We start from the raw sequence: 27,047 nt of genomic DNA on the forward strand, positions 1-27,047 counted from the left end.
GCTCAGTCGTTAAGCGTCTGCCTTCCGCTCAGGTCATGATCCCAGGGTCCTGGGATGGAGCCCCGCATTGGGCTCCCTGCTCTGCGGGAAACCTGCTTCTCCCTCTCCCATTCTCCCTGCTTGTGTTCCCTCTCTCGCTGTGTCTTTCTCTGTCAAATAAATAAATAAATAAAATCTTAAAAAAAAATTGGATGTGACCCACAATTTGATTTCACAACCCACTAATGGGTTTGAAAAACAATTCACTACAGTATTTTGCCCACTACGCAGAAGGAACCAGACCAAGTGAGGACAAAAGAAAAGAATATCTTAGGCAGAGTGAACACTGTATAAGAGCCCAGTGGTGTGGGGTAAGAGGAAGCTTTGCAGTTTGAACAACAACAGAAATGTAGCAGGGCTGGAGGATTAAGTGGATGGCAGGAGAGGTACCAGATGGAGCGAGAAAGATAAAGTTGTATCAGTAAAGGTGACCATGCAATTTATTGTTCAAACTAGGACACTTTTTTTTTTAAGGTTTTATTTATTTGAGCGAGAAAGCGTGAGCCGGGGGGAGGGCCGAGAGATACGGAGAAGCAGACTCCCTGCTGAGTGGGGAGCCTGACGCAGGGCTCTATTCCAGGACCTTGACCTGGATCATGACCCAAGCAGAAGGCAGACACTTAACTGACTGAGCCACTCAGGAGCCCCCAGACCAGGACACTTCTGAGGTGAAAGGCGGCATGATAAATAATTACACAGGATCACAGATGTAAAGCTGGAGTCCCTAGGCAAAGTGACATTGCTGTGGTCTGGGTGTTTGTGCCCCGCTCCCCAAATTCATATGCTGAAAACTTAATGCCCGAGGTGATGGTATTAGGAGGTGGGGCCTTTGGGAGGTGATTGGGTCATGAGGATTGAGCCCTCATGAATGGAATTAGTGATTTATAAGAGACCCCACAGAGCTGCCTAGCCCTTTCCAGCATGTCAGGCCACAGTAAGAAGTTGGCAGTCTGCTACTGAGAAGACAGCCTTCACCAGAACCTGACTGTGCTGGTGCCCTGATCTTGGACTTCAACCTCCAGAACTGTGAGAAATAAATTTCTGTTGTTTATAAGCTGCCCAGTCTGTGGTATTTTGTTATTCCAACCCTAACAGACTAAGACCGACGTGTGTGCCTTGTCTCCTGATGAACGATGCTGAGGAGTGTCAGGTGTGTCTGAATAACAATGGGGAGCCTCTGAAGTGTTTTAAGCAAGGACATGATATAATCTTGCTTTAGGAAGGCGGCTGTGGAGGTAGTGTAAAGAAAAGATTGGAGGAGGCAAGTTAGAAAGAGCAGTCAGGTCAAAACAGAATTAGAGACTTCAGACATTCCTAAAATGCAACTCTAGTCAGGTCACAACTCTGAGAAGCTCCCCTAGGATGAAGTCCTAACACCTTAGCATGGCAGATAAGCTCCTGGTTTTCTCTCCAGCTTTACCTGTCACCTCCCCCCTCCCCTTCACATGTGATGGTCTAGCTATGTGCTGAACTACTTGCCCTAAACGCCGTGTTGTCTCCAGTGCTTTGCATATGTCCTTCCTTGGCTGGGAAGCCCCGCCCCTTGCGTGTGAATTCATGTATGTGAATCCTTAAGATTCAGCTAAGATGTTGTTTCTTCCTGGAAGCCTTTCCTGACACACCAAAGTCAGGGGTTACTACTCTTCCTCTGGATTCTCATGGCACTCTGCATGCTCCAGATCCATTGCCGATTTTCTCTTGTAATTGCCTGGTATTCCTCCCTGCTGTCAAACCAGCTAGACCATGATTTTTTAAATTTAGATATAATTGATGTATAACATTATATTAGTTTCAGGTGTACAGCATAAGGATTCAATATTTGTGTATATTGTGAAATGATCACCACAGTAAGTCTGGTTAATATCCATCACCAGTACATCGTCACAAATTTTTTTCTTGGGCAAAGAATACAATGATGACCCTCAAGATTTACTCTGTTGGCAACTTTAAAATATACAATACAGTGTTATTAACTAACAGCCCCCATGCCATACATTACATCCTCTTGACTGACTTATTTTATAGCTGAGAGTTTGTACTTTTTAATCCCCTTCATCCATCTTGCCCACCCCCTACCCCCTACCTCTGGCAACTGTCAATCTGTTCTCTATATCCATGAGCTTGTTTTGCTTGGTTGGTTGGTTGGCTGGTTGGCTTTGTTTTGTTTTTTAGATTCTACATATAAGTGAGATCATATGGAATTTGTCTTTCCCTGTCTGACTTATTTCACTTAGTGTAATGTACTCAAGTTCCATCCATGTTGCAAATGGCAATATTTCCTTCTTTTTTATGGCTAAATAATCCTGTGTGTGTGTGTGTGTGTGTGTCCTATTTTCTGTATCCATTCATCCATCAATGGACATTTAGATTAGATTGCTTCCATATCGTAGCTATTGTAAATAATGCTGCAATGAACATGGAGGTGCAGATATCTTTTCGAGTTAGTGTTTTCATTCTCTTCAGTTAAATACCTAGACGTGGAATTGCTGGATCATACAGTATTTCTGTTTTTAATTTTTTGAGAAACCCCCACACTGTTTTCCACAGTGCGATCACCAACTTACATTCCCACGCACAGTGCACAAGATCCCTTTTTCTCTACATCTCCACCAATGCTTGTTATTTCCTATCTTTTGCTTTTGTTGTCTTTGCTTTTAGTGTCGAATTAAAAAAATCCTCACCAAGACTGATGTCACAGAGCTTGCCACCTATGTTCCCTTTAGGAGTGTCATGGCTTCAGGTCTTACCTTGAAATCTTTGAGCCATTTTGAGTTGATTTGTGTGTATGGTGGAAGATAGTGGTCCAGCTTCATTCTTTTGCATGTGGTGGCTGTCCAGTCTTCCCAGCACCATTTCCTGAAAAGACTGTCCTTTCCCCATTGTACATTCTTGGTTGCTTTGTAGTAAATTAGTTGACCATTATATGAGTGGGTTTATTTCTGGGCTCTCTATTCTGTTCCATTGATTTGACTATGATTTCTTTTTGAGAGAAGGTCTGTGTCTTGTTCATCATTTTATTCTCCACCTCTAAACCAGTGTTTAGCACATAGTAAGAATCAACTAAATACTTGTTGGCTAAATAAGTGTCATTTGAAGTGCCCTTAAATTGAAGACAGTCATCCTCATAGTGCTCCTTCTGTATTTTTTACATATACTTTAAAAGTGTCTTCAGAGAAGAGTTATCATAGTTTCATAAAAGAAGAGCAGCATGAGCAGCACATGGGTGTGCTCCAAGTTCACCGATGAGGTTCACTACCAGCAGAGTCGGCTTTTGAAATTTTGTAGAATTTTCGTCATCCCTGGTTGGCACTTGATTGTTAAATTAGCCAAAGGAGAGTCTGTTTAAAAGGAGGAAGTGCTCAAAACACATACAATTTGAAATCATGTTCAAGGATATAAAGAGGGAACACCCATGAGCACTGGTGTTGGTCCAGCTATTATTTATTTAGCTTTTCCTTTCATATCACTTCAAGTCTGGTCTGAAACCAGGATCTGTCTCTGGTGTGGCAAGAGCCCAGAGTGTGGGCGTATGGGTGATTTCTCCTCAGTTTCTGGATGGTGTTACTCAAGGTAGTGGGTTATAGAGGGAGGAAAGTCTGGAAGGCAGAGAGAGCTGGGCAGCTCTTTGTGGGGAAGAGGTGGGGAGGCAAGACCAAGGGCTTTCTGGGAGATGGAAGAGCCCTCTCAAAGGCAGAGATGGGTCTTATTCATCCGTGAGTCATCGGCATGATATTTTCAAGCTATGACCTCCAGTGTGCCAAAAGGGGTAGCTATATTTTTCTACAATTCAAGATAATCTTAAATTTCCTGATGACAGAAAAAATAAGCTTATTTTGTTTTCTCAGTCATTTCCCATTTAAACTCAGTCAACTCAGGATTTTCTCCTTCCTCCTCTTGAGGATGGCATCCAAGTTTAGGGACCACCTTAGCATCATGACTTTGGGGATGGGCATCTCTTCATACTGGCTTCTGCTGAGAGGAAACAGCCCACTGTTCTCTAATTGTCTACATCTCTTTCTGCCAGAGTCCACTAGTATCTTAATAGCACTGCGCTGGTATGAGGTTGGGAGACTGTGCCTTCAGCATCCTCTCTGTCCCACTAGTGAGATCCTCTCACTTCTGCCACTCCCTCTCTCCGCTGATTCTGCAGCCTTCAGGCACTGCTGGATGCTCTCCCACACCTCTTGCACATAGTAGGGGCCTCTGAATGACTACCCGAGATGCTCTGTTCCCAGACCTACCTACCCGTGTTACTGTTCGGCTGCTTCCCTTCTGTGCCACTGGCATGAGGTAAAGACAGGTGGGGGAATTCTAAATGTCACTCACTTTTCCAGGCTCCACTTGGGGAACAAGCAGAAATCCTCTTCACCCTCAGAATGAAAGCAGCATGAGGGAAAGAATGTTTTTTCTATTCTCTTCCCTGCTGAATGTTCAGGGCCTAGTAGGATGGCTAGCCAACAATAAGTGCTCAAGAAGTACTTGGTGGATAGAGGGATGACTGGCCTCTCCCTGGTCTCCCCAACTCCCACGACTGGGCCCTGGACAGGCTCAGGGCACAAGACCTCCTTGCCAGTATCTAACTCTTGCTTCTTCTGTTTGTCTCCTCCCTCAGAGGATCTTTAGTCTGAGGTGGATGCTTAGAGGGGTAGGACAGGGAGACACAGGCAGAAGCAATATTCTCCCCAAACTCCCTCTGTGACAAGTTAATCTGGCTTTTGTTTTTAATCTAAGTCTTCATCTCTGACCCATCAAGACTGTTCTTCTTGGGCAGCAGTAGCTTGTATTTAGGTGACTGTGCTTGGCGAAGGGCCTTGGGGATTCAGTTTGTGGGGAGGGAGACTCTGTTAGTTCTTCATCCATCATCCTTTTACCTTTGTGGTCCCAGTTCCTAGCACAGTGCCTGGCACAGAGTGGGTTCTCAGTTCATCTTTACTGAATGGAATATTGGATGAGTCAGAAATTGGTGAGATATTGAAGAGAAAAGAGTGGAAGTTTGGTGGGGGGTCGTCAGGGTAAAGATGGAATGAGATCTGGAAGGAATGCTCAGTATTGTCGATTCTTTGTTGAAACAGAATTCTATTCAACAAAGCTACATGATTTGTTCATTTTAATACTAATAAGGAGTGTTGCTATAATTCTTACTGATTGTAATGCTAGGTGTTCCCTAGACCCCAACTTAGTAAACTAACTCTAAATTTGAGCCAAAACCCAGAGACTGTCCACCCTTTTATAGCATAAACTGAAAGCTATCAACAACTAGGTATTGGTGGCTAAACAGGGGTAAAATTCTAGAAGGGAAGATTGAGAAATTCGGTTTTAATACAGTAGGTACTTACGAGTTTCTGTCATGTGTCAGGCACTAGTGATAGGCACGAGGGTACGGCCGTGAGCAGGGCGTCCTTCTGTTCTGGTGAAGATAACCAGTAATAAGCAAAATACTACAGATTGTAACGCGTGCTATTAAGGAAACGTACAGGAGCTTCCGAGAGGTGATGGAAGCATGTATGCGTTAGTTAGGGTAGTCAGAGAAAGCCCCTATACAGAGATGGTGTGCTCTGAGATAAGGATGAAGAGGCCTGGAAGGACTATTCCAAGCAGAGGGAACAGCAAGTTCAAAGGCCCAGGGGCAGGAAGAAGAGGTCAGCTTGCTCCTAGAATTGCAAGCAATGGGGGGACGGTGGTATGAGTGGAATCAGACAAGAGTAGGCAGGAGCCATGTCATGCAGGACTGTGCAGTCATAGGGAAGGGTTTCAGACTGAATTGTGAGCACAGTGGAAAGCTCTGAAGCACAGGAATGCTATCATCTGATTTGTATTTACTTAAATATAAACTAGGGGAGAATGCATTATGGGGGGAGACAGAAGCAGAAAAATGAATGAAAAATGTAGGCAGACTGTCCCAAGTGACCATGACTGGGGGCAGGGGCAGTGGCTATGGAGAAAGGTGTATAGAGCGGAGATTCGTTTTGGAGTTCAGCCCTCAGGACTCCTGATGACTGGTGGTTGGAATGAGGACAAGGGTGGAAATGAGGATGAGCCCTAGTGTTCTGCCTTTGGGAAGTAGTGTGTGATGGTGTTACTGAGAAGGGAAAGACAGTGGGGAGAGAACGGGTTTGGGGGATATGTTAAGGGCTGTGGTTTGGAGATGTTATGTTTGAGGTACCTGTGAGATATCCATCTAAATCCCTGTATTCTGGAAAGACTGAATATCAGTACACTAAAGTAACTAAATTGGAACTTAGATGATTGTTTTTCCTACTTCTTGAATCAGTCTCTCTTTCCTTGAGACACTTAATTTTTTAAAAATTCTAACTGTGCTTTCAGGATGCTGGTCATATGTCTGCTCTGCATTTCAGAGGTCTGAGCATTCCATTACTATAAAAACAAAAGGCACCACAAACCTCGAATGTAGGTCATCACCAGACATGCCCAATTCCTTAATACAATTCTGAGAGCAATCTAGCAGTTCATCTCTTTGCCCTTGTTACTGATTTCAGTCCAGCATGCCCAACATGTTCAAACCACAGCTTCACCTTCCCTGAAGTTTGCAATTTTCACAAAATGTAAATAGTGGTACTTGACTTTTCCTCTGCATATTGCTGTCCTCCATACAACAGAGTATGGATGCTTTAGAGGACTGGGCGAAGTAGACAATGAATGCCCTACTTCCTGATGGGTTGATGAGACTCCTGCAAATGTCCTTTTCCCCTTTTGAAAGATTTTATAGTGTGTGCGTGCATGCACATGTGTGTGTACATTTGTGTGCGTGAGAGAGACAGAGAGAGCTGGTAGCACCACTGCACCACAAAGGTGTTCTGGAAGTGCCTCAGAGTTGGACCGCAGGTGTTTCTTTTATACTTTGGATTAGCATGCAGCGTGGCCTTGAGACAAGATAAGCACAGGGCTACAGCAGTTACAAATCTTGATAGCTTTGTGTGGTTCATGCCAAGGTCAAAGACTTTGAATAAATATAGATCAAAAGGGCGTTTTGCTTCCTTGCAAGTATTTGATTCATTTAATTTAGAAAAGAAAAACCCAGAAAGGAGTACTTAATGCTTTGCTGATGATAGTTACCAGTTCTTTGCTTAACTTGGAAAAACTTAATTATTCAGAAATATTCAATCACTAATTGTGACAGTTCTATGACAATCATATCTTAATTGTCATCTCTATCCCTACTTTGGGGGCTCTTGTCATCTGTCACCTGCACTATTAGGATACCTTTGTCAGTGATCTTTGTGCCTGAGCCTCACTCCTATCAGTCACATAATCTTCACAGAGATCTAACACACAAATCTTCAAAACAGCCTCTAATGGCTTTTCCTTATCTACAGATAAAAACTATACTCCTGACTTCTTACATTTTCAGTAGTGTGGTGGACTAGACGCTATGAAGAGCCTCCTGCCATGGGGGAAAAAAAACCCAACAACCTAGATTCTGGATAAAAGATACCTTTTAATACATTTTTGGGTTCGTGGGAACTAAAGGAAATCTCGAAGGGCCAAATAGAACAAAAACCGTGCTGTGTAAACCTGAGACCTGGAACCTCTTTGGAGCAGGGAGCCGTTGAGTGTGAAGGACTCTAAAGGCAGGCTTCCCTGAAGGCAAACGCTGACATCAGCAGCCCGGAGACGGCATCCCTGAGCCGGCAGCGGGGAAGAAGTGGAGCCTCAGACTTGACCTTCAGTGGAGCACTCAAGGGGGCTGCCCTGGCTTCAGGTGTGTAGTCCCAGCTCTTGACAAAAATACAGATCCTTTCTAGAGGCCCCACTGAGACCCAAGACTCTTACAGATTAACCTCAACCAAACATGATCTCACAATCCGTGATTGCGAGAAACACATGGAATAAGCCTGCATGCCTGAGAGTCTACAAAGATGCACAAAGATTTAGCCTCCAAGGATTTCAGGTATGAACTATTAGCTACACAATATTAGCTGGCTATGAAATGTTTAATGAAAAAAAAAGGATAGAATCAGTGAGGGACAGATGACTAGATAAATTTGGAAAATAACCAAATAAAACTTTCAGAAAGGAAAAATAAAATTCTTTGAAAGTAAAAACTCAGTGGATGTGGATGGATTCAACACTAGATTTGATAAAACTGAAGTGAGAATTAGTGAATTGGAATGTGTATCCGAAGAAATTCCCCAGAATGCAGCAAAGAGGCCAAGAAGGTAGAAAATATTTTTTAAAAGCTGAAATACAAATGATAGATGAAGTTTAATATGGCCAATTGGAGGCAATATTTGATGAGATAATAGGAGATCATTTTTCTAGAACTATTGAAAGGCATGCATTCAAAGATACAGGGGGCATAATATATACAAACAGGATAAATAACTACAAAAATTTGCAAACTCACATGTTATAATGAATGTCTACAACACCAGAGATAGAGAGAAAGGCAGATTATCCATCAAAGAATAGCATACTTCTCAACAGCAACATTAGAAGCCAAGAAGACAGGGAATATCATCTGCTTTCTCAGGGACGATATCTGCCAAACTAAAGTGGGTAGTCATTTAAGAACAAGAGTGAAATTAAGATATTTTCCAAGAAAAGATGCTCCAAATAAACAAAACTGAGTTTATCACCACAGATGCTCAGTAAAGGAACTCGTAAACATTTATTTCAGGAAGAAGAAAATATTCCAGAAGGAAGGTCTGAAGTGCGAGAAGGAATAGTGAACAAAGAAATTGGTAGGAACACCTGGGTGGCTTGGTCTGTTGAACACCCAACTCTTGATTTGGGCTCGGATCTTGATCTCAGGGTTGTGAGATCAAGCCCTGCTTTGGGCTCAGAGTTGGGCGTGGAGTCTGCTTGGGATTCTCTCTTTCCCGCTCCCTCTGCCCCTCACCCCCAAAAAGAAACTGGTAAATATGTACGTCAATCTAAACAAATGTAGTCTTTTAAAAATTATTTATAACATCTAATTTGTGGTATTAGAAAAAGAACTAAAATGCTAGTTTTATGGCGATAACATGCAACTGAGAGAGGGTAAGTTAAGAGTTACAGGTTCTAAAGTCTCTGAATAATAATTCAGGAGTTAGGTTACTCTATTAACTTTAGACTCTGCCAGGCTACATATGTGTATTAGAACATTCAATAGAACTCTCTCTGACTCTCTTTTGCTTCAGGTGCTAATAATAAAATAGATACCTGATATCCAATCCATGTGTGAAGATTTTTAAAAAAATGGATGAAAACCTGCTCTGTAACTCTTCAGCCCCACCCTCACCACACACACACACACACACACACACAGAAAGAGAGAGTTTGGAAGATTTAAGGGGACAGTGTGGTGGCACAGGAAGAATCTGGTGAGGAGACTTCTGGGGAGGACGGCTGTTGCCAGGCTTTGAGGCTGCACCCAAACCGCCTCTGGGGGAGCGGGAACCCTTGCTGCTTACACCCAGCCCCAGTGAGAGAGGCTTTGACATCTGCTCCCCGGAATTGGAGGACCAGTGCCTGACTCATGCCAGTAATCATAGTCAGGATCCGACTCTGGCCTGGCAGAGACACAAGCTGCCCTGTAGCTTTGGAGGTGAGGCCACAAGGGCCTGGCCTGTGCCTCGCTGTCTGCAGTTATCACTCACACAGGGCCTGCAGTGGTCCTCCTCGCTTGGGACCTCCCCTCTCCCTGATTCCCCCTTGGCCTTTCTTCACTTAAAAGCCAAAGTGATTTTATTAAAAAGAAGTCATATCATTCCTTTGCTTAAAAACCCTCCAGGGACTTGTCGACTCGCGGAAGAGTAGCTCTGATCTAGCTCCCAGCTTCCTTCCTGACTTCCCCTCTTGTCCCTTCTCCTCCTTGCTCATTCTGCCATGTCCATCTTAGACCCCTGGCTGTTCCGGGGTCGGCCGGGTGCCCTCTTGCCTCTGGGACCTGCAGTGACTCTTCCTTCCGACTGGAACACTGCCCCCCTCTACCTGCCTTTCTCGCCTACCTCCTTCAGCTTTCTGCTCAAGCACCACCTTCACAGTGAGACCTCCCGCCCACCCCCCACTGGCCTGCTCATCCCCTGGCCCTCCCTATGCCCCCAACCACTTCATTGTCCTCCACAGAATTCATCACTGTCTGACGTACTGCGCATGAATCTTTGGTTGTTAACAACGTTTTCCCCTGTAACGCACGTTGTAACTGTGCTCCAGGGCAAAGACTGTGATTTTGTTCACAGTTGTATTTTTAGTTCTTAGGAGGGTGTGTGCCACACTGCCTAATAAATATCTTCTGAACGAGAGAGTGTATGAAATGAAGGGGAGCAGAGGGAGGGAGGAGGGACTAATCGAGCTGAAATGACACAGAGACGTCCTGTGACATAGGACTGAAAAATGATCATTGGAATTAGCAGTGAAAAGGTCAGTGGTCCTCAGAGAGGACAGCTTCAGTCGAGGAGGAGGAATGGAAGCCGGATTGTGGTGGTCTGAGGAGGAGAACAGGAAAGAGGGAAGTGAATTCAAAGGGGGAAACATTTGTTTTTCAGTGTGTTTGAGGGAGGGGAACAGGAGACAGAGAGACCCAGAGAAGTATTTAAAATAAAAAAGATGAGGCACCTCTGTGAGCTGAGAGGAGAAGGCTAACAAAAAAAGGAGTTGAAGATTAGGAGAGGAGGTGACTTGGGTGGCGTTTCAGTGACACAGATGGCAGGACAGGCCTGAACAGTCATAGGAAGGGTTTTTTACCCTCAAGACTGAAGGGAAGGGAGCGAGGAGTAGTTGTGAATTGTAGCTCACTTGGCTGGCAGGAAGATGAGAAGCTGAAACAAATCCATTGAAAAGCCTCTCTTTTCTTGAGGAATAGGGAAGATCATCTACTAAAAACGAGAGAGAAAAGGTCTGGTTGACAAGGGTGCTTGAGGAGAGCAGTGAAGGTTTGGAATCGTCTTTGAGAGAAATGGGAGAGTAAAGGACAAGCAAAAGGACTCATGGACAGTCCTGAAGACCCATGGGGCTTGGAGACCATGAACTTACAGTTGTGAATTTTCCCCAGGAGCAGTCAGTCACCCGGTGTTACAGGATTTTTTGTCCTCTTAGTGCCCGCAGCTCTTGGTCGCGCCACTTTGAAGAATGAAGGGGTAGACCAGATGAAGAATGGTAGGCAGCGAAGTTTATTGAGCAATAGTACAAAGCTCCCAGAGAGGGAGGGGGGCCCAAGAGGGTTGCCCTTGGAGTTTCTAAGTTTAGGGCTTTTATGAGCTCTCTTACAGAACTATCTTAAGCAACCAGGCTGTGCTCAGTCATTCCCATCAGGGCTTTGGTCACGTATCTGTCTACCTATTAGGTTTATGTCTACACGCTGATGGTCTTTTTTGGCTGATATCTGGGGGCTTAGGTCTTAACTGCCCCTTGCCTGTGATGGTGACAAATGCTTTGTGGTTAATTGTCTTTTTTTAGGACGTTTTGCAGAAGTCACTTCTGCAAAGGCTGCAAAGCAGAATGTGAGGGCGGGTCCTGTCTAAGCTGCAGAACAGGATGTCAGCGCTGTTTTACCTTAGCTGTCCTGACTCCAAATTTTCTTGTTGGGGACCCTGACCCTGACTACCTAACTGTCCAACTGACTCCTAACACTCGGAGAGGAGAGGAAGAAGGAAGTCAAATGTGTGCCAGGCCCAAGGTGCTAGATGCAAACATTGAAAGTCACGTGGGGATGGTGCAGCAGGGAGGTGGTTGGACCAGACCTGGATGTCCCACATTGGGGAATGGTGGTTAGGGGGCTCCTCGGGGTGTACTGAAGAATTCTCATATTCACTCCACACGAGAGCCAGCATTTGGATGCCTGCTTTTGAGCGGCTGTGGATGTGGCCATATTAGCCAAAGCAGTAGCCACAACCAAGAGATACGTGACTGAAACAGTGGCCAGACGATGAAGAGATAGACACTTGTCTCTTACTCCCCTTACTCTGCTCCGACACTGAATAGAGCTGAGCTCAGAGGAAGGAGCTTTGTCCCTTAAGTAGGTCAAAGTCAACCTCCAGATGAGGGAAGGGAAAGAGGAGTAAAAGCAGGCCAGGGAGGGAGAGCAGCCAGCACAAAAGCCCAGAGGTGTGATAGCACCAGGTGTGTGGGGACTCTTTCTAGTGATTCAGAATGGCTGACGTGTGTTGGGGTGGGTCACTAGAGACCAGAAGGAAGGTTGCACTCTGACTAGACATAGCGTTAGTGTGAAAACACTCCATCCACCCTATTGCCTCAACTCACGTCCAGATTTTCTTTCACTTTGATATCTGTGCTGTATTTTTTAATATTTCTTTGTACCTATCTTCCAGTTCCCAGTTTTATTTTCAACTGGAGTTAATCTGCTGTGTAAGTCACCAATTATTTTTTTAATTTCAGTTACTTATTTTTAAAATTTTTAGAAGTTCTACTTGGATTTTCTACTTGGTTTTGTTTATATAATCTCTTATTCCTTGCTCATATTTTCAAGCTTTTATTTCTTTAAACATATTAAGTATATCAATGATTATTTTATCCTCTGTGTTTTGTAATTGAAATGAATTACCATGTCGGAGGACTTTTCCGGCTTTTGAACTTTCAGGCACAGTGCATAGTACACGGTCCATCCTCAATATATTTGTTGCAAAAATGAATGAATGAAAATATGTGGAAGGTGCTGGAATAAAAAGCAAATGAAACATTAATAGGTAAATTAAAGTATAGTGCTGTAAGCCATATTATAAAAATATAAGCAAAGAGCTCTAAGAGCAAGGACTATACACTCACTCTGCCTGGGAAAAAGAAATGGTATGTGTCCTCTTAGGTATTCAGGAAAGTATTTTCCAAAGGGGTGTATATTATATGACATAGGAAGTTGTAATAGGTGAGGGTTTTTTTTTTTTTTCTTGGCTTATTGTGGTAAATCAAGCATTCATACTTCATGAGAAATAACACTTCATCTGAATTGACAATTTAAATGATATTCTCAGGTTTGTTGCAGTGTTGCAGACTTAGACATGACTTTTACGCCATATTGAAGTCAAGGGTAATTACTGTCTGTACATCTAATGAGGAAAATGTTTGAGAATGATAGGTCTTCATCTCATCATCATCTTTCTATAGAACATCAGTTCTCTTGGTCTCAAATACTTCCTACTAAGAACATTGGGCCCAAAGGACACATCATGCTTGTGGTCTACATAAACAGGAATTTCCAGCAGGGAAGGGAAAGTACCTGATGCGTGCTGATGCCCATCTGCTTCCAGTCAGGGCCATGGCTGGCTGGGAAAAGTCATTCCCTTGTTCAGACTGCTCCATAATAACTATACCCAGGACCCTGTCGCATTTACTGTGTGCCAGGTACTACTTAAAGCATTTTCTATGTTTAATTCATGTCAGAATTGGAACTCTGACCAATTTATCTTAATTTTTTATTCTCTTGGGGTGCCCCGTAGGGTTTTATTGGCATGCTAAGCCTTGGTCTGATGGTCACAAACACTTGTGCCTTCAGGCACCTGCTCATCTCCTTCATCCTGGAGTATGCTCTGTAAAGCAGGAGACCTTCACATGCCAGAGATTAGTTTCCATTTCAACCCTAACCTAAACAACAGGAAACGTGGCGATAGGTAATGATCACTAGCTTCCCAAGGACATGTTCAGCTTCAGTTTTTATAATGATAATCTATTAAGGGAAATTATCATTTTTATTGTTGGTGGAACCATAACTATGATATAAAATTTAATAATGAGCATTTGGTACCTATTTTATAATCCATTCACTATGATCCATTTTCATGGCCTGGAAGTCTTCAGCTGTCTACTTGAAGAGGTTGTTTTTTGTTTTTTGTTTTAAAGATTTTATTTGTTTATTTGAGAGAGTGAGAGCCAGAGAGCAGGAGTGGGGTGAGAGAGCACAAGCAGGGTGAAGGGCAGAGGGAGAAGTAGACTATCCACTGAGCAGGGAGCCCGATGTGGGGCTCGATCCCAGGACTCTGGGATCATGACTTGAGCCAAAGGCAGACACTTAACCAACTGAGCCACCCAGGCACCCCTTGAAGAGGTTTTTAAAGACCTTTAAATGGGTCCATATCTCTATTTTCTTATGAGAAGTTAAACCATTATCTCAAATTTATACTGAAAGAAGTAGTAAATATACATGCCATATTTCATAGCCATATTTTCCAAAATATTTTCTTTTTTTAAAATTTGGATGCAGTATATTCTGCAGTTAAATGTAACACGGATCAGAGGGAGATTATAGCTGTTCTAACTTACTATGATTATTTGGGGTTTCATACATATACTGTAAGAAAAATATATTAAGATTGTCATGTCAAACATGTTATTCAAGTTTCACATTCAGTATCCATTTTATTTATTTATTTATTTTAAAGATTTTATTTATTTATTTGATATATAGAGAGAGAGCACAAGTAGGCAGAGAGGCAGACAGAGGGGCTGGCAGAGGCAGAGGAAGAAGCAGGCTCCCCGCTGAGCAGAGAGCCCGACGTGGGGCTCTATGCCAGGACCCTGGGATCATGACCTGAGCCGAAGGCAGACGCTTCACCAACTGACCCACCCAGGAGCCCCTCAGTATCCATTTTAAATTAGTGGCTTGTCTGTCTACTTTTAACCAGTATATTAATGAGCGATTCAAATCACCCCTCTATATTAATAATTTATAACTGTGGCGTCTTAGCAAAATGGACTTCTTATCGTCAGATCCTATTTCCTTTGATTAACATAATTGCAAAAGTAGAAGCTCCTTCGGTTACACATTTTTAAACTACAGAAAGACATTTTGGCATCCATCTTTTGTCAGGTTTGCCAGCTCTCTGTTTTGTAGCTGTAATTGGATACAGTGTATCAGACCAACAGAATTGATCACAGCAATAGCTCTGCTGGAATTAACACCCATTATTAGATTCACCATATAATGGAATATAAAATAATATGCGGTGATTACAGTACCTGAAATAAGGCAGCGGAATTATTGGAAAATGAAAAAGAGTTACCAGTATAGAATGTTCCTACTGTAGGCAAAGTCTCTTAACTCCAGAATTAAATCCAATGTTCCCTTTCAAAAATGATTTCATCATCGTCTCCAAATGAGCAAAAACATTTTCAGTACCTTCAACAGCATAGCTCTTCTTTTTTGTCCTTAATCTCAAAGCATGGAGAGGTGTTGGGGTTTTGTTTGTTTGTTTGTTTTGTTTTTTTCCCCTTACTTCAGGCATTTTAGTGATAGTCTGTATTTAAATTTGCAGTTACACAGGAATAAGCTTCTTCCTGAAGATAGCTATCAAGAATAATCAAACCAGCTTTACAATGACTGATGTTTCAAGGTCCTATTTTGCATTAATCAAGTATATTGGCAGGTGGAAAGCACTGTAAAATAAAGAGAACTGGGTACAGTCTCATAATTTAATACTGAGCTTCTCATCCAGGAGTCTGCCAGATAGATACTTGAGAACAAAGCTCTTTGACATTCAGGTTTAAATTGAAAGAAAATGAGAAACCAGATAAAGCAAGCCAACCAAATTAATTCACTCTGTAGTCCTCTCTGTTTTTTAGTGGAATTCAGAGAAATTCTCTCCCAGAGAAAGTTGGGAAGCCCTCATGAAACAATTGTTTTAGTGTTTACAGAGTATACATTTATGTATTTTGTGTTCAACCACATAGAAATAATACTTATTGCTATTCTCCAGCAAATCCCCAGGAGTTCCCATGGGCTTCAGAAAATTTTCCATAAATGCTGTGCATTATTTATATGGATCCAAGAAAACATCTACCCCAAAGCCTTTCCTGGGAGGAGACAAATAGGTACAGATATATGGGCCAATTGTGTACTTAACTTGGTACTCCTCCACATGGCCCTGCATCTTTAAAAGTGGCACCAGGGACAAAAGGAGTGACCCCCAAGGTAAACTTCAGTCACTTCACAGTTAGGAACCACTAGAAGAATTGTCAGTGAAGAAGTACTAGGTACAGCTGATTCTACCACACTTTCAATTTCTTCTTCTATGCCCCTAGTAAAGAGAGCATTGATTTAGAATTCAAGAATCTGAGGTTCTACCCTTCCTGGTCCTGGAAGTCTCAGGTTCTTGTGTATATTGCAAAGGGACTGAATTAGGATGTCCCCCAAGACTTTTTTCTCAACAGTTGAGTTTATTTTGATGACTAGACCATCCATATAATAATTTGTTGAACTAGACCATCCATATAATGATTCATTTATCAAATGACTGTCACATACTCTGCTAGTCACTTATGGGTTGAGCAAGTTGGATACGATGTGTGCCCTGAAGAAGTTTGCAGTCTACTGGAGGTGATACATCTATAAACAAGAAATTATAATTGAGTCATAAACAAATTTGTTTACCGCTGTTACAGAGCTTAGAATAGTGCCTGTCACATCCTTGTACTTAATAAATATTTGTCAAATGTGACTAATATTTTAAATAATGAAATAAGTGAGAAAAATGAATATCCATATTGTATTATGCAAAAACAAAGAAAAGAGAGATTCATTTTAGCTTGGAGGATAAAGATTTCACAAAAGAGGTAGTATTTCAATTGAGTTTAGACAAATGAAACCATTTTTGATAGAGGAGAAGGGTAGGGATGAAGGATATTCTAGGCTGAGGGAGCAGCATGAGCAAAAATACAGAGATATGCAAATGTATGTCTACCTAATGGGCATCACCTTGGAAATTGGAAATCAGATATAAAGAGGGGGAAGAGCATTTCAGGCACAAAAACAGTATGGGTGAAAGCTTGTTAGAAAGAGGAAACATGGTAAATTTGAAGAACTGAAAGAAATTAAGCGTAGTAGGATCAGACTGTTTTAGGAAGAATTGCGCTACAAAATGAGGCAGCAAAGCAGAGGTGTGGTCTGTGGTGTCCCGTCCCCAGTGTCACAAAACTAAGAGACAATAGCTTCATAACCGGCCCAGCCCATCCACTGGCTACTCAGCATCTATCCACACTCTTCTACATATATTGGAATGTCCAGGCAACAAATACATCTCTCACTGTTTGTCTGAATGAGGATCCTCTCCCCCAAATAATGAGGCACAAAGTCCCCAGCCTTCCAAGGTGCCTCACCCTCCCCTTCCTGAAACTTTCGGGAGTTCTGTGGTAGGAATTGATTTTTTTCACATTGGCTTCCCCTCTCCAGGTGTCTGGGGGTTTACTTCCTTACTCCATCAACTGTTCCTTTTCTAACAATTTGTTGACATCTCTCATCTTGTCTTCTCTCCTGTTGTCCTCTCTTCTCTCCTGTTCTGTTTGGCCTTCTAGGTTTATACCTCTTTGTTCCATTTCTGCCACTTCAGTGGGTTTTGGGGGAGGAAAGCTGATAAATGAATATATCTTGTAGCAATGCAGTGAATGCCCCACCCCATAATCTCTGGGCCTGCCTCTGAGGACCACTGCAGTCCCGGTGACTAGTTCCCATGTACCCCGAGAGTGCCCGTGTCTCCCAAGTCCTCTTCCAGAGCTTCCTCTGGAGCGCAGAGACTTGTTCAGCATAAGCGCGGGACAGCCTAGAAGTGACACAGATTTATTACTCATGGGGGCAACACTGAACCAGTGAAGGCAAGAGTCTCCTTCCCATTCCTGAAAGGACAGCTCTGCAGCACCCAGCTGGCTCGAACCTCATTTGCCCACAATAGTCATCTGGCCATTAATACACTTTATTGACTTTATCTCTTTTTTGTTTGACCTTTTGCACTCCTTCACTCGTGCTCTTGGGATCGCTGGCCAGATCAGCTACCTGCATCCAAGTCTGTTTCTCAGAGTCTGCTTTCGGGGTTTTCGGGGGAACCCAATCTGAACATGTTCAATTTACTGTATTATACAAATGTATTCTTTATGTTTACTCAGTTATTGAGAAACTACAATCTCTTAGACATTATGAAACTGAACTGGTAACTTGTATTATTAGTTATTTCTATGTGTTTATCTTACATATACTTTTGTATGTATATACATATGTATATGCAGGTATGTATATATATTCTACCTACCTACCCCTATAAAATCCACAGTTGATCTTATGTTCAATGACAGTAGGAACTGTGACTTGCATTTATGTATGGCTCCAGAGTCTAATACAGTCCAGTGCAAACAGTAGGTGCTCAGCAAGTGTTTCTTGATTGATTATTATTCCTTTCAACGTTCACATACAGTGTACATTATTATACACAAAATCAACATACAACATTTATATTAGATAATTTATAAATTATTAAATTTAACAAATATTTGCATACCTCCTACATGGAAAAGCATGGTGGAGGCTCTAAAGTCAGAATGAAGAAACTTAATATGATGTATTATCGGTTCAATAGAGTATATAATTAGTGAAAAAACTGAATTTACCAAAAAAATGAATTTACAGAAACTAATATTTACTATGCAGAGAAGGGAAGGATTAGGTAGACACGATTGGAAATAGTTTCCAGAAGTAGTTGAGATGCGCCTTGAGAAGTTGGTAGGGTTGAAATAGATAGAGAAGGGAGAGGGTATTCCAGTGTTGGTGTGCAGGGTAAGAAATCGATTGTAGTAAAGCTAAAGAACCATAGGGAATGAAGCTAAAGGGACCCTAATGAACATGGGATATGTGAGTGTGGAAGAGATGGCCTGACTGGAGGTTAGTTTCCTGTTGAGTAGCAATAGAAAATAAGCAATAGAATAATAATAATGGGAAAAGAAGAAATGGGTGAAGATGATCAAAAGGTACAAACTTCCAGTTATAAAATAAGCCCTGGGGATGTAATGTACAACATGGTGATTAAGGTTAACAATGCTGTGTTGTATACTTGAAAGTTGCTAAGGGAGTAGATCTTACAAGTTCTCATCACAAGAAAAAAAATATATAACTGTGGTGGATGTTAATGAGACTTACTGTGGTGATCATTTTACAATATACACACATACCACATCACTATGTGGTACACATAATACAATGTTATATGTCAATTGTAGCTCAATTTTTAAAAAAGAAAATAAAAAAGTGAAGTTATTGAAAGTTGGAAGGCAGTAGAGGTTTCTAGATAATGTGTATATAAATGGAAGTCAAGTTGAAGGGTCTTCAGTGGATCCTTTGATGAAGAATTAAGCTGTTGTTCAGGGTCATGCTCTCCAGAAACTGGAAGGATTGGCTGGGAGAGTATTTGCAAGCTATAACTCTGCCACCTTCCACTTTGCATTTAGCAGCTAGCCAAACTCTGTGGTATGGCTGACACCCCCATGTAATACCTCCAGACCATGTAGAGCCAGATGCAAGTGGGTCAGACTTCCTTAACTCAGTAAAGGCCTTAGCAGGTATATTAGTTTTCTAGAGTGACTGTAACCAAAAAGAAAGGAAAAGGAAAAACGAATTTAAAAAAAAAGAAGCAGCAATGGAGGGCCTTTAAAACCCAAGGAATTTAGACTTTGTCACTGAAACAAGAGGGAGTTTTGAAGGATTTGTGAATATTAACTATAAATAAAGTAGTGGTTGGACTTCGGAGGATTTGTTTGACGTGTCACACAGGAAGAGGGGTGGAGCAAGGAGGCGGCGGAGGCCCCCAGCACAGCTTACTCTCTAGACTCTTCAGGCCTCTTCCACCTTCTAATTAAGTAAACATTTTCCTCTGTCATCTACACCGCATTTAAAATCATTATTTTTGAATCTTGTCATGCTTTCTTCTTTAGATCATACTGTTCTATTCATTAAAAAGATTACAGTTTAGGAATGCCTGGGTGGCTCAGTAGGGTAAGCATCTGCCTTCAGCTCAGGCCATGATCCCAGAGTCCTGGGATCGAGCCCCACATCAGGCTCCCTGCTCATCAAGGAGTCTGCTTCTTCCTCTTCCTCTGCCCCTCCCCCCAGCTTGTTTTCTCTCTCTCTCTCTGTCTCAAATAAATAAAATCTTTTTTTTTTTTTTTTAAGATTTTATTTATTTGTTTGAGAGAAAGAGACACAGCGAGAGAGGGAACACAAGCAGGGGGAGTGGGAGAGGTAGAAGCAGGCCCCCCGCGGAGCAGGGAGCCCGATGTGGGACTCGATCCCAGGACTCCGGGATCATGACCTGAGCCGAAGGCAGATGCTTAACTGACTGAGCCACCCAGGCGCCCTCAAATAAATAAAATCTTAAAAAGAAAAAAAGATTACCAGTTTAAAAAACAAAGTCTAGGGACATTTGGGTGGCTCTGTTGGTTAAGCATCTGCCTTTGGCTCAGGTCATGATTCCAGAGTCCTGGGATCGAGCCCCACATTAGGCTCCTTGCTCAGCGGAGCCTGCTTCTCCCTCTGCCTGCCGCTCCTCTGCTTGTGCTCTCTCCCTCTCTGACAAATAAATGAATTTTTTAAAACAAACAAACAAAGTCTAAGCAATTAGAAGACTGCGTTCTGTTCCTCCTGGACAGTTGGGAAAGAGGGGGGCTAGACTTCAGTCTGGTTTGTCTCATTGATTTTTTTTTTTTTTTTTTGAGAGGGAGATAGAGAAAGAGAGAGCCGAACCTGAGCGGCTGGGGTGGGGGTGGGGGGGCAGAGGGAGAGAGAATCCCAAGCAGACTCCAAGCCCAGCCCAACACAGGGCTCGGATTGCACAACCCTGAGATCAGGACCTGAACCAAAATCAAGAGTCAGACACTTAACCTACTAAGCCACCCAGGCGCCCCGTCTCATTGAATTTTAAGATAACTTTTTCTTTTATAATTCTAAGCTTTTGTACTAAACATCAACATGATGGCTAGGGGCGCCTGGTTGGCTCAGTCACTAGAGCATGCAACTCTTGACCTCGGGGTCATGAGTGGGAGCCCCTTGTTGGGCATAGAGATTACTTAAAAAAATAATAATAAATAATAAAGTAAAATGATGGCTCTACAGGTGAGTTTATACATCCCAGTTTTGATTTAGATTGAGTGTTCTTATGAGTATTTCCATCAGTAAGTCATTGTCATTCTGAATTATTTTACTTGACATATTGCTAAATTTTAAGATGATTCTGTTGCTGTAGAAAAATGCTTTTCCCCCATTTTTCTCAGATGTAAAATGGAAATCAATGGAGAAATCTTTGACTACGGTTCATTTTTAAGGAATGCTTTTATGTAAATATGGTGATGTACACATGTACTTGGGAATACTGTAAATCTAGCTTTCTACCAGGAATATATTAGTATTTTTAACAGACCCTTTTACCAACTAGATATAACTTGGTCATATGCAAATTAGAGATATTTTGGAAGTTACTTTCATCTACTGATTTGCTGTTTCTTTTAATTATTATTTAGTAAACTATATTTGATTTAAAAAAAAAACAAAGGCATTACTTTTTCTTTATCCTTGTGCTTCGATTTGTCCTTTTCCTCAACAAGCATTTACTGAGCACATCCTAGGGACCGCGCTGTTAAGGGGCACAAACAAGACTCCTTCTAAGGTCTCTTCAGAGGCCTGTTCTCAGGTAGGGGCCAGACTGGGGAGAAATGATAATCCACAGGGCTCCTAACAGGGTGTGGGGAGGAAAGACAAAGAACAGGATAGGGCAAGGAAAGAAAAGGAAAGGATTGGGGCAGGAGAATGTGAAGCTTGAATTGAGTTTGAAAAGATGAGAAAGCTTGCAGCTGAGAGGGTTGGAAAGAACTGGACTTCCTGACAGAGGCAGTGAGGTCTGATGCTGTGGCCTCCCAGCAGCCCTTTTGCCCGGGCTGGCCTCCAACGGTAGGTGAAAAGGGGAGGGAAGGTTTTTAGAGTCAACGGAGATCTGTTTTTCTTTAATAACTCAGAGCCTGACAGTGATGGTGACGGCCTATAAACGTACTTTGCGAGGTGGGTTATGATATGCATTGTGATATGTCAGCCGTTGATAGCAGATTACACAGTTCCTGTATCCTCTTCTCTTCTGGAAGCTTCAAATGATTTCATCTTCCTTTTGCCCACTCTCACCTCATTATGCCTCTCATTTCATCAACTCTGTCTCTTAAGAGAATTCTCTTTCCTTCCATATCCAACTTCAGGTAAAACTACTTGAGAGCAAGCCCTAGCACTGAGTGTTGATAGCAATTCGCATCTAAAAATTTGGACCAGGTTCATAATTTATAGATTCAATAGATCTTCCTGTATCAGACCCACCTTAAATATCTGTTCCTTTCAGTTCTTCCATTTGTAATAAATATTGCTTGTCCATTACATTCCAGGTACTTTGTTATAGTCTATGTACCCTGTGGTGATAGTAATGAATGAAATGGACAAAGATTCCAACCTGATGGAACTTACATTTTGGTAATCATCACCGCGGCTCTGAGAGATTGCTCTCCCGCATAGACAAACAGTTTATTAAAATTAGGCTGCTACCTCAGTAGGGCTTTCTTTCATGGGCTTTGCCTAGACACTGGGACAAGAAGACATTTTTTTATTATAGGGGGAATAGACTTTTTTTGTAGCTGGGGGTTCTATAGGGATAGACCAGTATGATGTGGCATATTTTCTCTAGTTTATCTTGTAAAAGATGAATGTTTGAAGGTACTAAAAATATAGTGGCTTCAGAGACAGATTAAGTGGGTGAAGAGAGAAATATTTAAAGACAAGTTATTTGAAGCTTTCCTTGTCTTGTGCTTCAGTGAGGAGAGAGAGAAATAGCCACCAAATGACTAATGCATCAGTAATAGCTGAGGTATACTTTATATAGGCAGAAGAAAAACATAGTAAGAAAGTAGAAACAACTAAATAGAGAATCCTGTTATGGCATTAAAAAATCTGATTTATTAAAATTGCAACGGATTTGGGGGTGCCTGACTGGCTCAGTCAGTGGAGCATGCAGCTCTTGATCTCAGGGTCACGAATTCGAGCCCCACGTGCGGTGCAGAGTTGACTTTAAAAAAGTAAAAATAAAAAATAAATAAAATGGCAACAGACTTGGAATAGAATACTTTCAGCTGTATTTTTTGATCATAGTTTTTATTTGTCATTTTACAGATGCTGTGCCTAGGGGCACAGAAAAGAGCCCATCTCTGCAGACAAATGTGAGTTTGGACAAGAAATCAGACCATACCATTACAAATACTGTAACCGAACGCCCTTTGCAAATGCCTCTAGAAATGCAGTCAGCTGCAAGAACTTTTGAAATGTTGACAGCTTTACCATCATTTTGGTCACCGGATAAAGAAGAGTTTATCAGCCCTAATTTAAGGATGTCAAAGTCCGATTCTACTTTCTATAATCAAGCCTCTGTAGAGACGCTCTATGTCTCTCCCTCATTTAAAACATTTAACCCAGTGAAGGAGATTGTAAGCAATAAGGACTTTCAGAAGCTAACACAATCCAGCATTGCTCAGATGGATGAGGAAAACCTCAAGCCTGTGACCACGTGGGGTGAGTCTACACACTCACACACACACACCCTTCTTTTAAAGCATTCTTCTGTTACTTTTCTGTGCTTTCTGCCTCTGTTTTTGGTTCCCTACTTTCACTCTCCATCCAGTGGTATTAAAATGTCCACACCAGAGAGAAGGACGTCTCAGTTGGGAAAGCACCACTTTTATTAAAGCCCTGAGAGGCAGTTCTCCGTTGGGAGCTCCAGGTGCTTGGTGGAAGCACAAGTTCTGAGCAATTCTAATGCCGAACAAATAAGAAAGAATTAGCATTAAATAAGAGCTTCCTGTTAGGCATTTAGGTTACTTATTTAGAGACTGTATAAGAAGAATTAGTTATTATGTATATTGCTGTGTATACACACAATATGTGTGTGTGTGTTTGTGCGCGCGCACGTGCAGCCTTTTTAAAGGGCTGTGTACCGATTGCAAAACAACAGTGGAGAATCTCTTCCTTTTTCTGTCCTATAAAACATTCAAAGGGTCGCAGTATTCTTGAGCCTGGATGGTAAAGGGAATCCAGGTTGTTGGCTGTCAGTTACCAAATCCTACATTGTATAATTATGCTTTCTTCTTTAAAGTCAATTAGTAAAAGAAGGATTTGTTTGTTCGTGCATTTTTCAAAGACTGAGTAGCTTTATTGGTTCTTATGTATAATAATGCTGACGAACTCATATAAATATAAAGTTTTTAATAAAAATATTTTAAACTGCCTCAAACTCAGGTCAAAAGTGCCATATATGTACAAACAATGGAAGCCAACATGTCGAGGCTAAAGAAACTCACCTCCGTGAATGATAGCAGATTCTCCTTGCTGCCCTTCGCAGAACTTGGGGGGGACCGAATAGCCTAAAAATAAACAGAGTCTTAGTTTTGTCACCAAATTAACTCTTCTGCAGAGACTGCCAATGTGGAAGCCACTGAGTACTGGTCGCGGTGAGCATGGTGGTTTCAGTGCATGGTTGTTCCCCTGGGAAATTGTTACTTTGATTTCATTTCTTTCCCAAATACCCCCCAAAAGATCATTGAAAATAGTTTTTGGCCGCTGCCTGTGTACCAAGTACACTTAGTTATAAAAATTAGCTGGAAGCTCCTCTAAAGCCAGTTAGGAAGGAAGACTTGCTTCTATTTATAATGAAGTAGATAGTATTGTTCTAACCCTCCCACCAAAAATACTGGTTAAAGCTGGAAAACTATTAAAAGCTGGTTTGAAGTCCTGTAAAACAACCAAGGTAGAAAACACAGAATGGGTCAAGATCCTTCGGAAAAGGACTGTGATGTTGTGATATAATGAGAAATATATATTTGGTCTTCATCCCTGGCTCCTGGCACAGAGCTCCTAAAACCCTTGGAATTTCCTGAGTGATAGGGGTGAGAAGAGTTACATTTTTGTTATTTGTAATAAGATCCTTCTTCCATATCTGAGTTTATGCTGAGGTAACCCTTGGAGGTTGGGGGCTGGTTGCCAGAGTAACCAATCAGGTGGTTAGAGGTTTGGAACTTTCAGCCCCACCCCTTGACCTCTAGGGTTGTTGAATTAATCACCCATGGCCAGTGATTTGATCAATCATGTCTCTGTAATGGAACCTCCATAAAAAACCTTAGACAGTGGGGTTTAGACAGCTTCCAGGTTGGTGCACACATGAAGTTTCTGGGAGGGTGGCATACCCAGAGAAGGCTTGGAAGCTCTGGGCCCCTTCCCCATACCTTGCCCTATGCATCCTTTCCATTTGGCTGTTCTGCGTTGTATTCTTTATAATAAACCAGTAATAGTAAGTAAAGCACTTTCCTAAGTTCCATGAGCCATTGTAGTGAATTATCAAACCCAAGGAAGGGATCATGGGATCCCTCAATTTATAGCCGGCAGGTCAGAAATACAGGAGGCCTAGACTTTTGATTGGCATCTAAAGTGGAGGGCAGTCCTAAAACTTGAGTCTTGAGATTAAGGGATTGAGCTTTTAATCTCTGGGGTCTGCACTAACTCTGGGTAGTGTCAGAATGGAGTTAAATTATAGGACACCTAGTTGGTGTCACATACAGAGAAAGAGAGAAATCCTTGTGTGTAAAACCCAAACATTTGGTGTCAGAAGTGATGTGAATAAAGTAGGAAACTAGTACTTTTAGTTGGTCCCACATTCACCTCAGTTTTCCCACCGTGGATCATTTGCCTGTTAGCAGAGCAGGATATAGAAACTGAGGGAAAGTCAGAGACCTGGACTCTCCACGGTCTCGCTGAGCTTGGGAGATAGGTTTGGAGTTTAGGGCTTCCCAGGTGGCAGGGACGCCAGGAGTCAATATTCCAGAGGAGAGGAAGTCACAGAGGAGAAAGCCGGAAAGTCTTTGTGTAATTTCCTGCTGAAACATCTGCCTCCTGCTGAAGAGGCACACATTCTGGATGTGGTGCCAAGAAACTGCCTGAGAAGCAGCTTCGAAGGGGCCAACACGCCACCCATGAGATTCGAATCATCTCATGGTGCTGGGAGACAGAGGTCAGAGTTCAGGATCTGCCATGTTGTAGTGGCTCTGGTAAGGACTCCATGCTCTGAGCCGGGGCCGCTGACAGGCCCCACCCGAAGCACCAGAACTACCGTCTAGGCGGAAGGGCAAACCAGAACGAGACTAGCCCTCACAAATGCTGCAACCCAGCTCCAGCTAGAGCAAAGTCATTGCTTTGTATCCCATCTGTCTTCTAGAAGACAACGAAATCCTTTCTTAAGAGCTCCTGTCATTTTTTGTGCAAAATTTTTGGCATTTAAAATCCAGGAGAGGGCGCCTGGGTGGCTCAGTTGGTTAAGCGACTGCCTTCGGCTCAGGTCATGATCCTGGAGTCCCGGGATCGAGTCCCACATCAGGCTCCCTGCTCAGCAGGGAGTCTGCTTCTCCCTCTCCCGCTCCCCCCTCTTGTGCTCTCTCTCTCTCTCACTCTCTCTCTCAAATAAATAAATAAAATCTTAAAAAATAAAATAAAATAAAATAAAATCCAGGAGAAAAACAGACAGCAGAAACAGACCCACAGATAAGCTAGATACTGATGCTATAAGATAGGTACTTTAAAATAACTGTGATTAATATGATCAAGAGCACAGAGGGAAAGATGGAGAATTTCATCAGAATACTATCATCTGTAAAGAAAGAATGAAATGAGAGTTCCAGAGCTGAAAAATACACTAGCCAACATTAAGACCGGGAGGGCACACTTCAGTCATATGAGGTATCAAAAGAGAGCTTCAGTACTGGCAAAGGAGCTGGACAGTTCTGCGGGAAATCCCAAAAGGGAGGGAAACTCGGAAGGGGTGAGCCCCACCCCACATTCTGTCTATAAACTCTGCCTGAATCCTTGACTGACTGTTAAACTATTCATGGAGGGGAAGACCCCAGTGCATTTGGTGGGGAGGAAAAACTGAGCACTGGAAATGATAAATATGTGGGTAAATATAAACTTGATTTCTATTCTAATTTTTTTTTAAGATTTTATTTATTTATTTATTTATTTAATTTTTTTTAAAAATTTTATTCTTATGTTAATCCCCATACATTACATCATTAGTTTTAGATGAAGTGTTCCATGATTCATTGTTTGTGCACAACACCCAGTGCTCCATGCAGAATGTGCCCTCCTCAATACCCACCACCAGGCTAACCCATCCTCCCACCCCCCTCCCCTCTAGAACCCTCAGTTTGTTTTTCAGAGTCTATCGTCTCTCATGGTTCGT

General features: G+C 42.2%; 1 protein-coding gene and 1 long non-coding RNA gene across 2 annotated transcripts in view; one reads left to right on the plus strand and one right to left on the minus strand.

Annotated features, from left to right (window-relative positions):
* Positions 1–11,318, minus strand: part of LOC117998654 — a 30,910-nt gene extending 19,592 nt beyond the window's left edge. The window contains exons 1-2 of the long non-coding RNA XR_004676040.1: positions 11,014–11,318; positions 5,376–5,446 (exon numbers count right to left, since the gene is read on the minus strand). This is a non-coding gene — a long non-coding RNA (uncharacterized LOC117998654). The remainder of the gene's footprint in view (positions 1–5,375; positions 5,447–11,013) is intronic.
* ENTHD1 (ENTH domain containing 1) overlaps positions 1–27,047 on the plus strand; it is a 103,873-nt gene that overhangs the window by 68,373 nt on the left and 8,453 nt on the right. The window contains exon 5 of the mRNA XM_034987467.1: positions 22,940–23,335. Within this exon, the coding sequence (XP_034843358.1) occupies positions 22,940–23,335 (396 nt within the window). The remainder of the gene's footprint in view (positions 1–22,939; positions 23,336–27,047) is intronic.

The sequence above is a fragment of the Mirounga leonina genome, unplaced genomic scaffold (assembly GCF_011800145.1).
Source record: "Mirounga leonina isolate KUSES-001 unplaced genomic scaffold, KU_Mleo_1.0 Mir_418, whole genome shotgun sequence".
NCBI lineage: Eukaryota > Metazoa > Chordata > Mammalia > Carnivora > Phocidae > Mirounga > Mirounga leonina.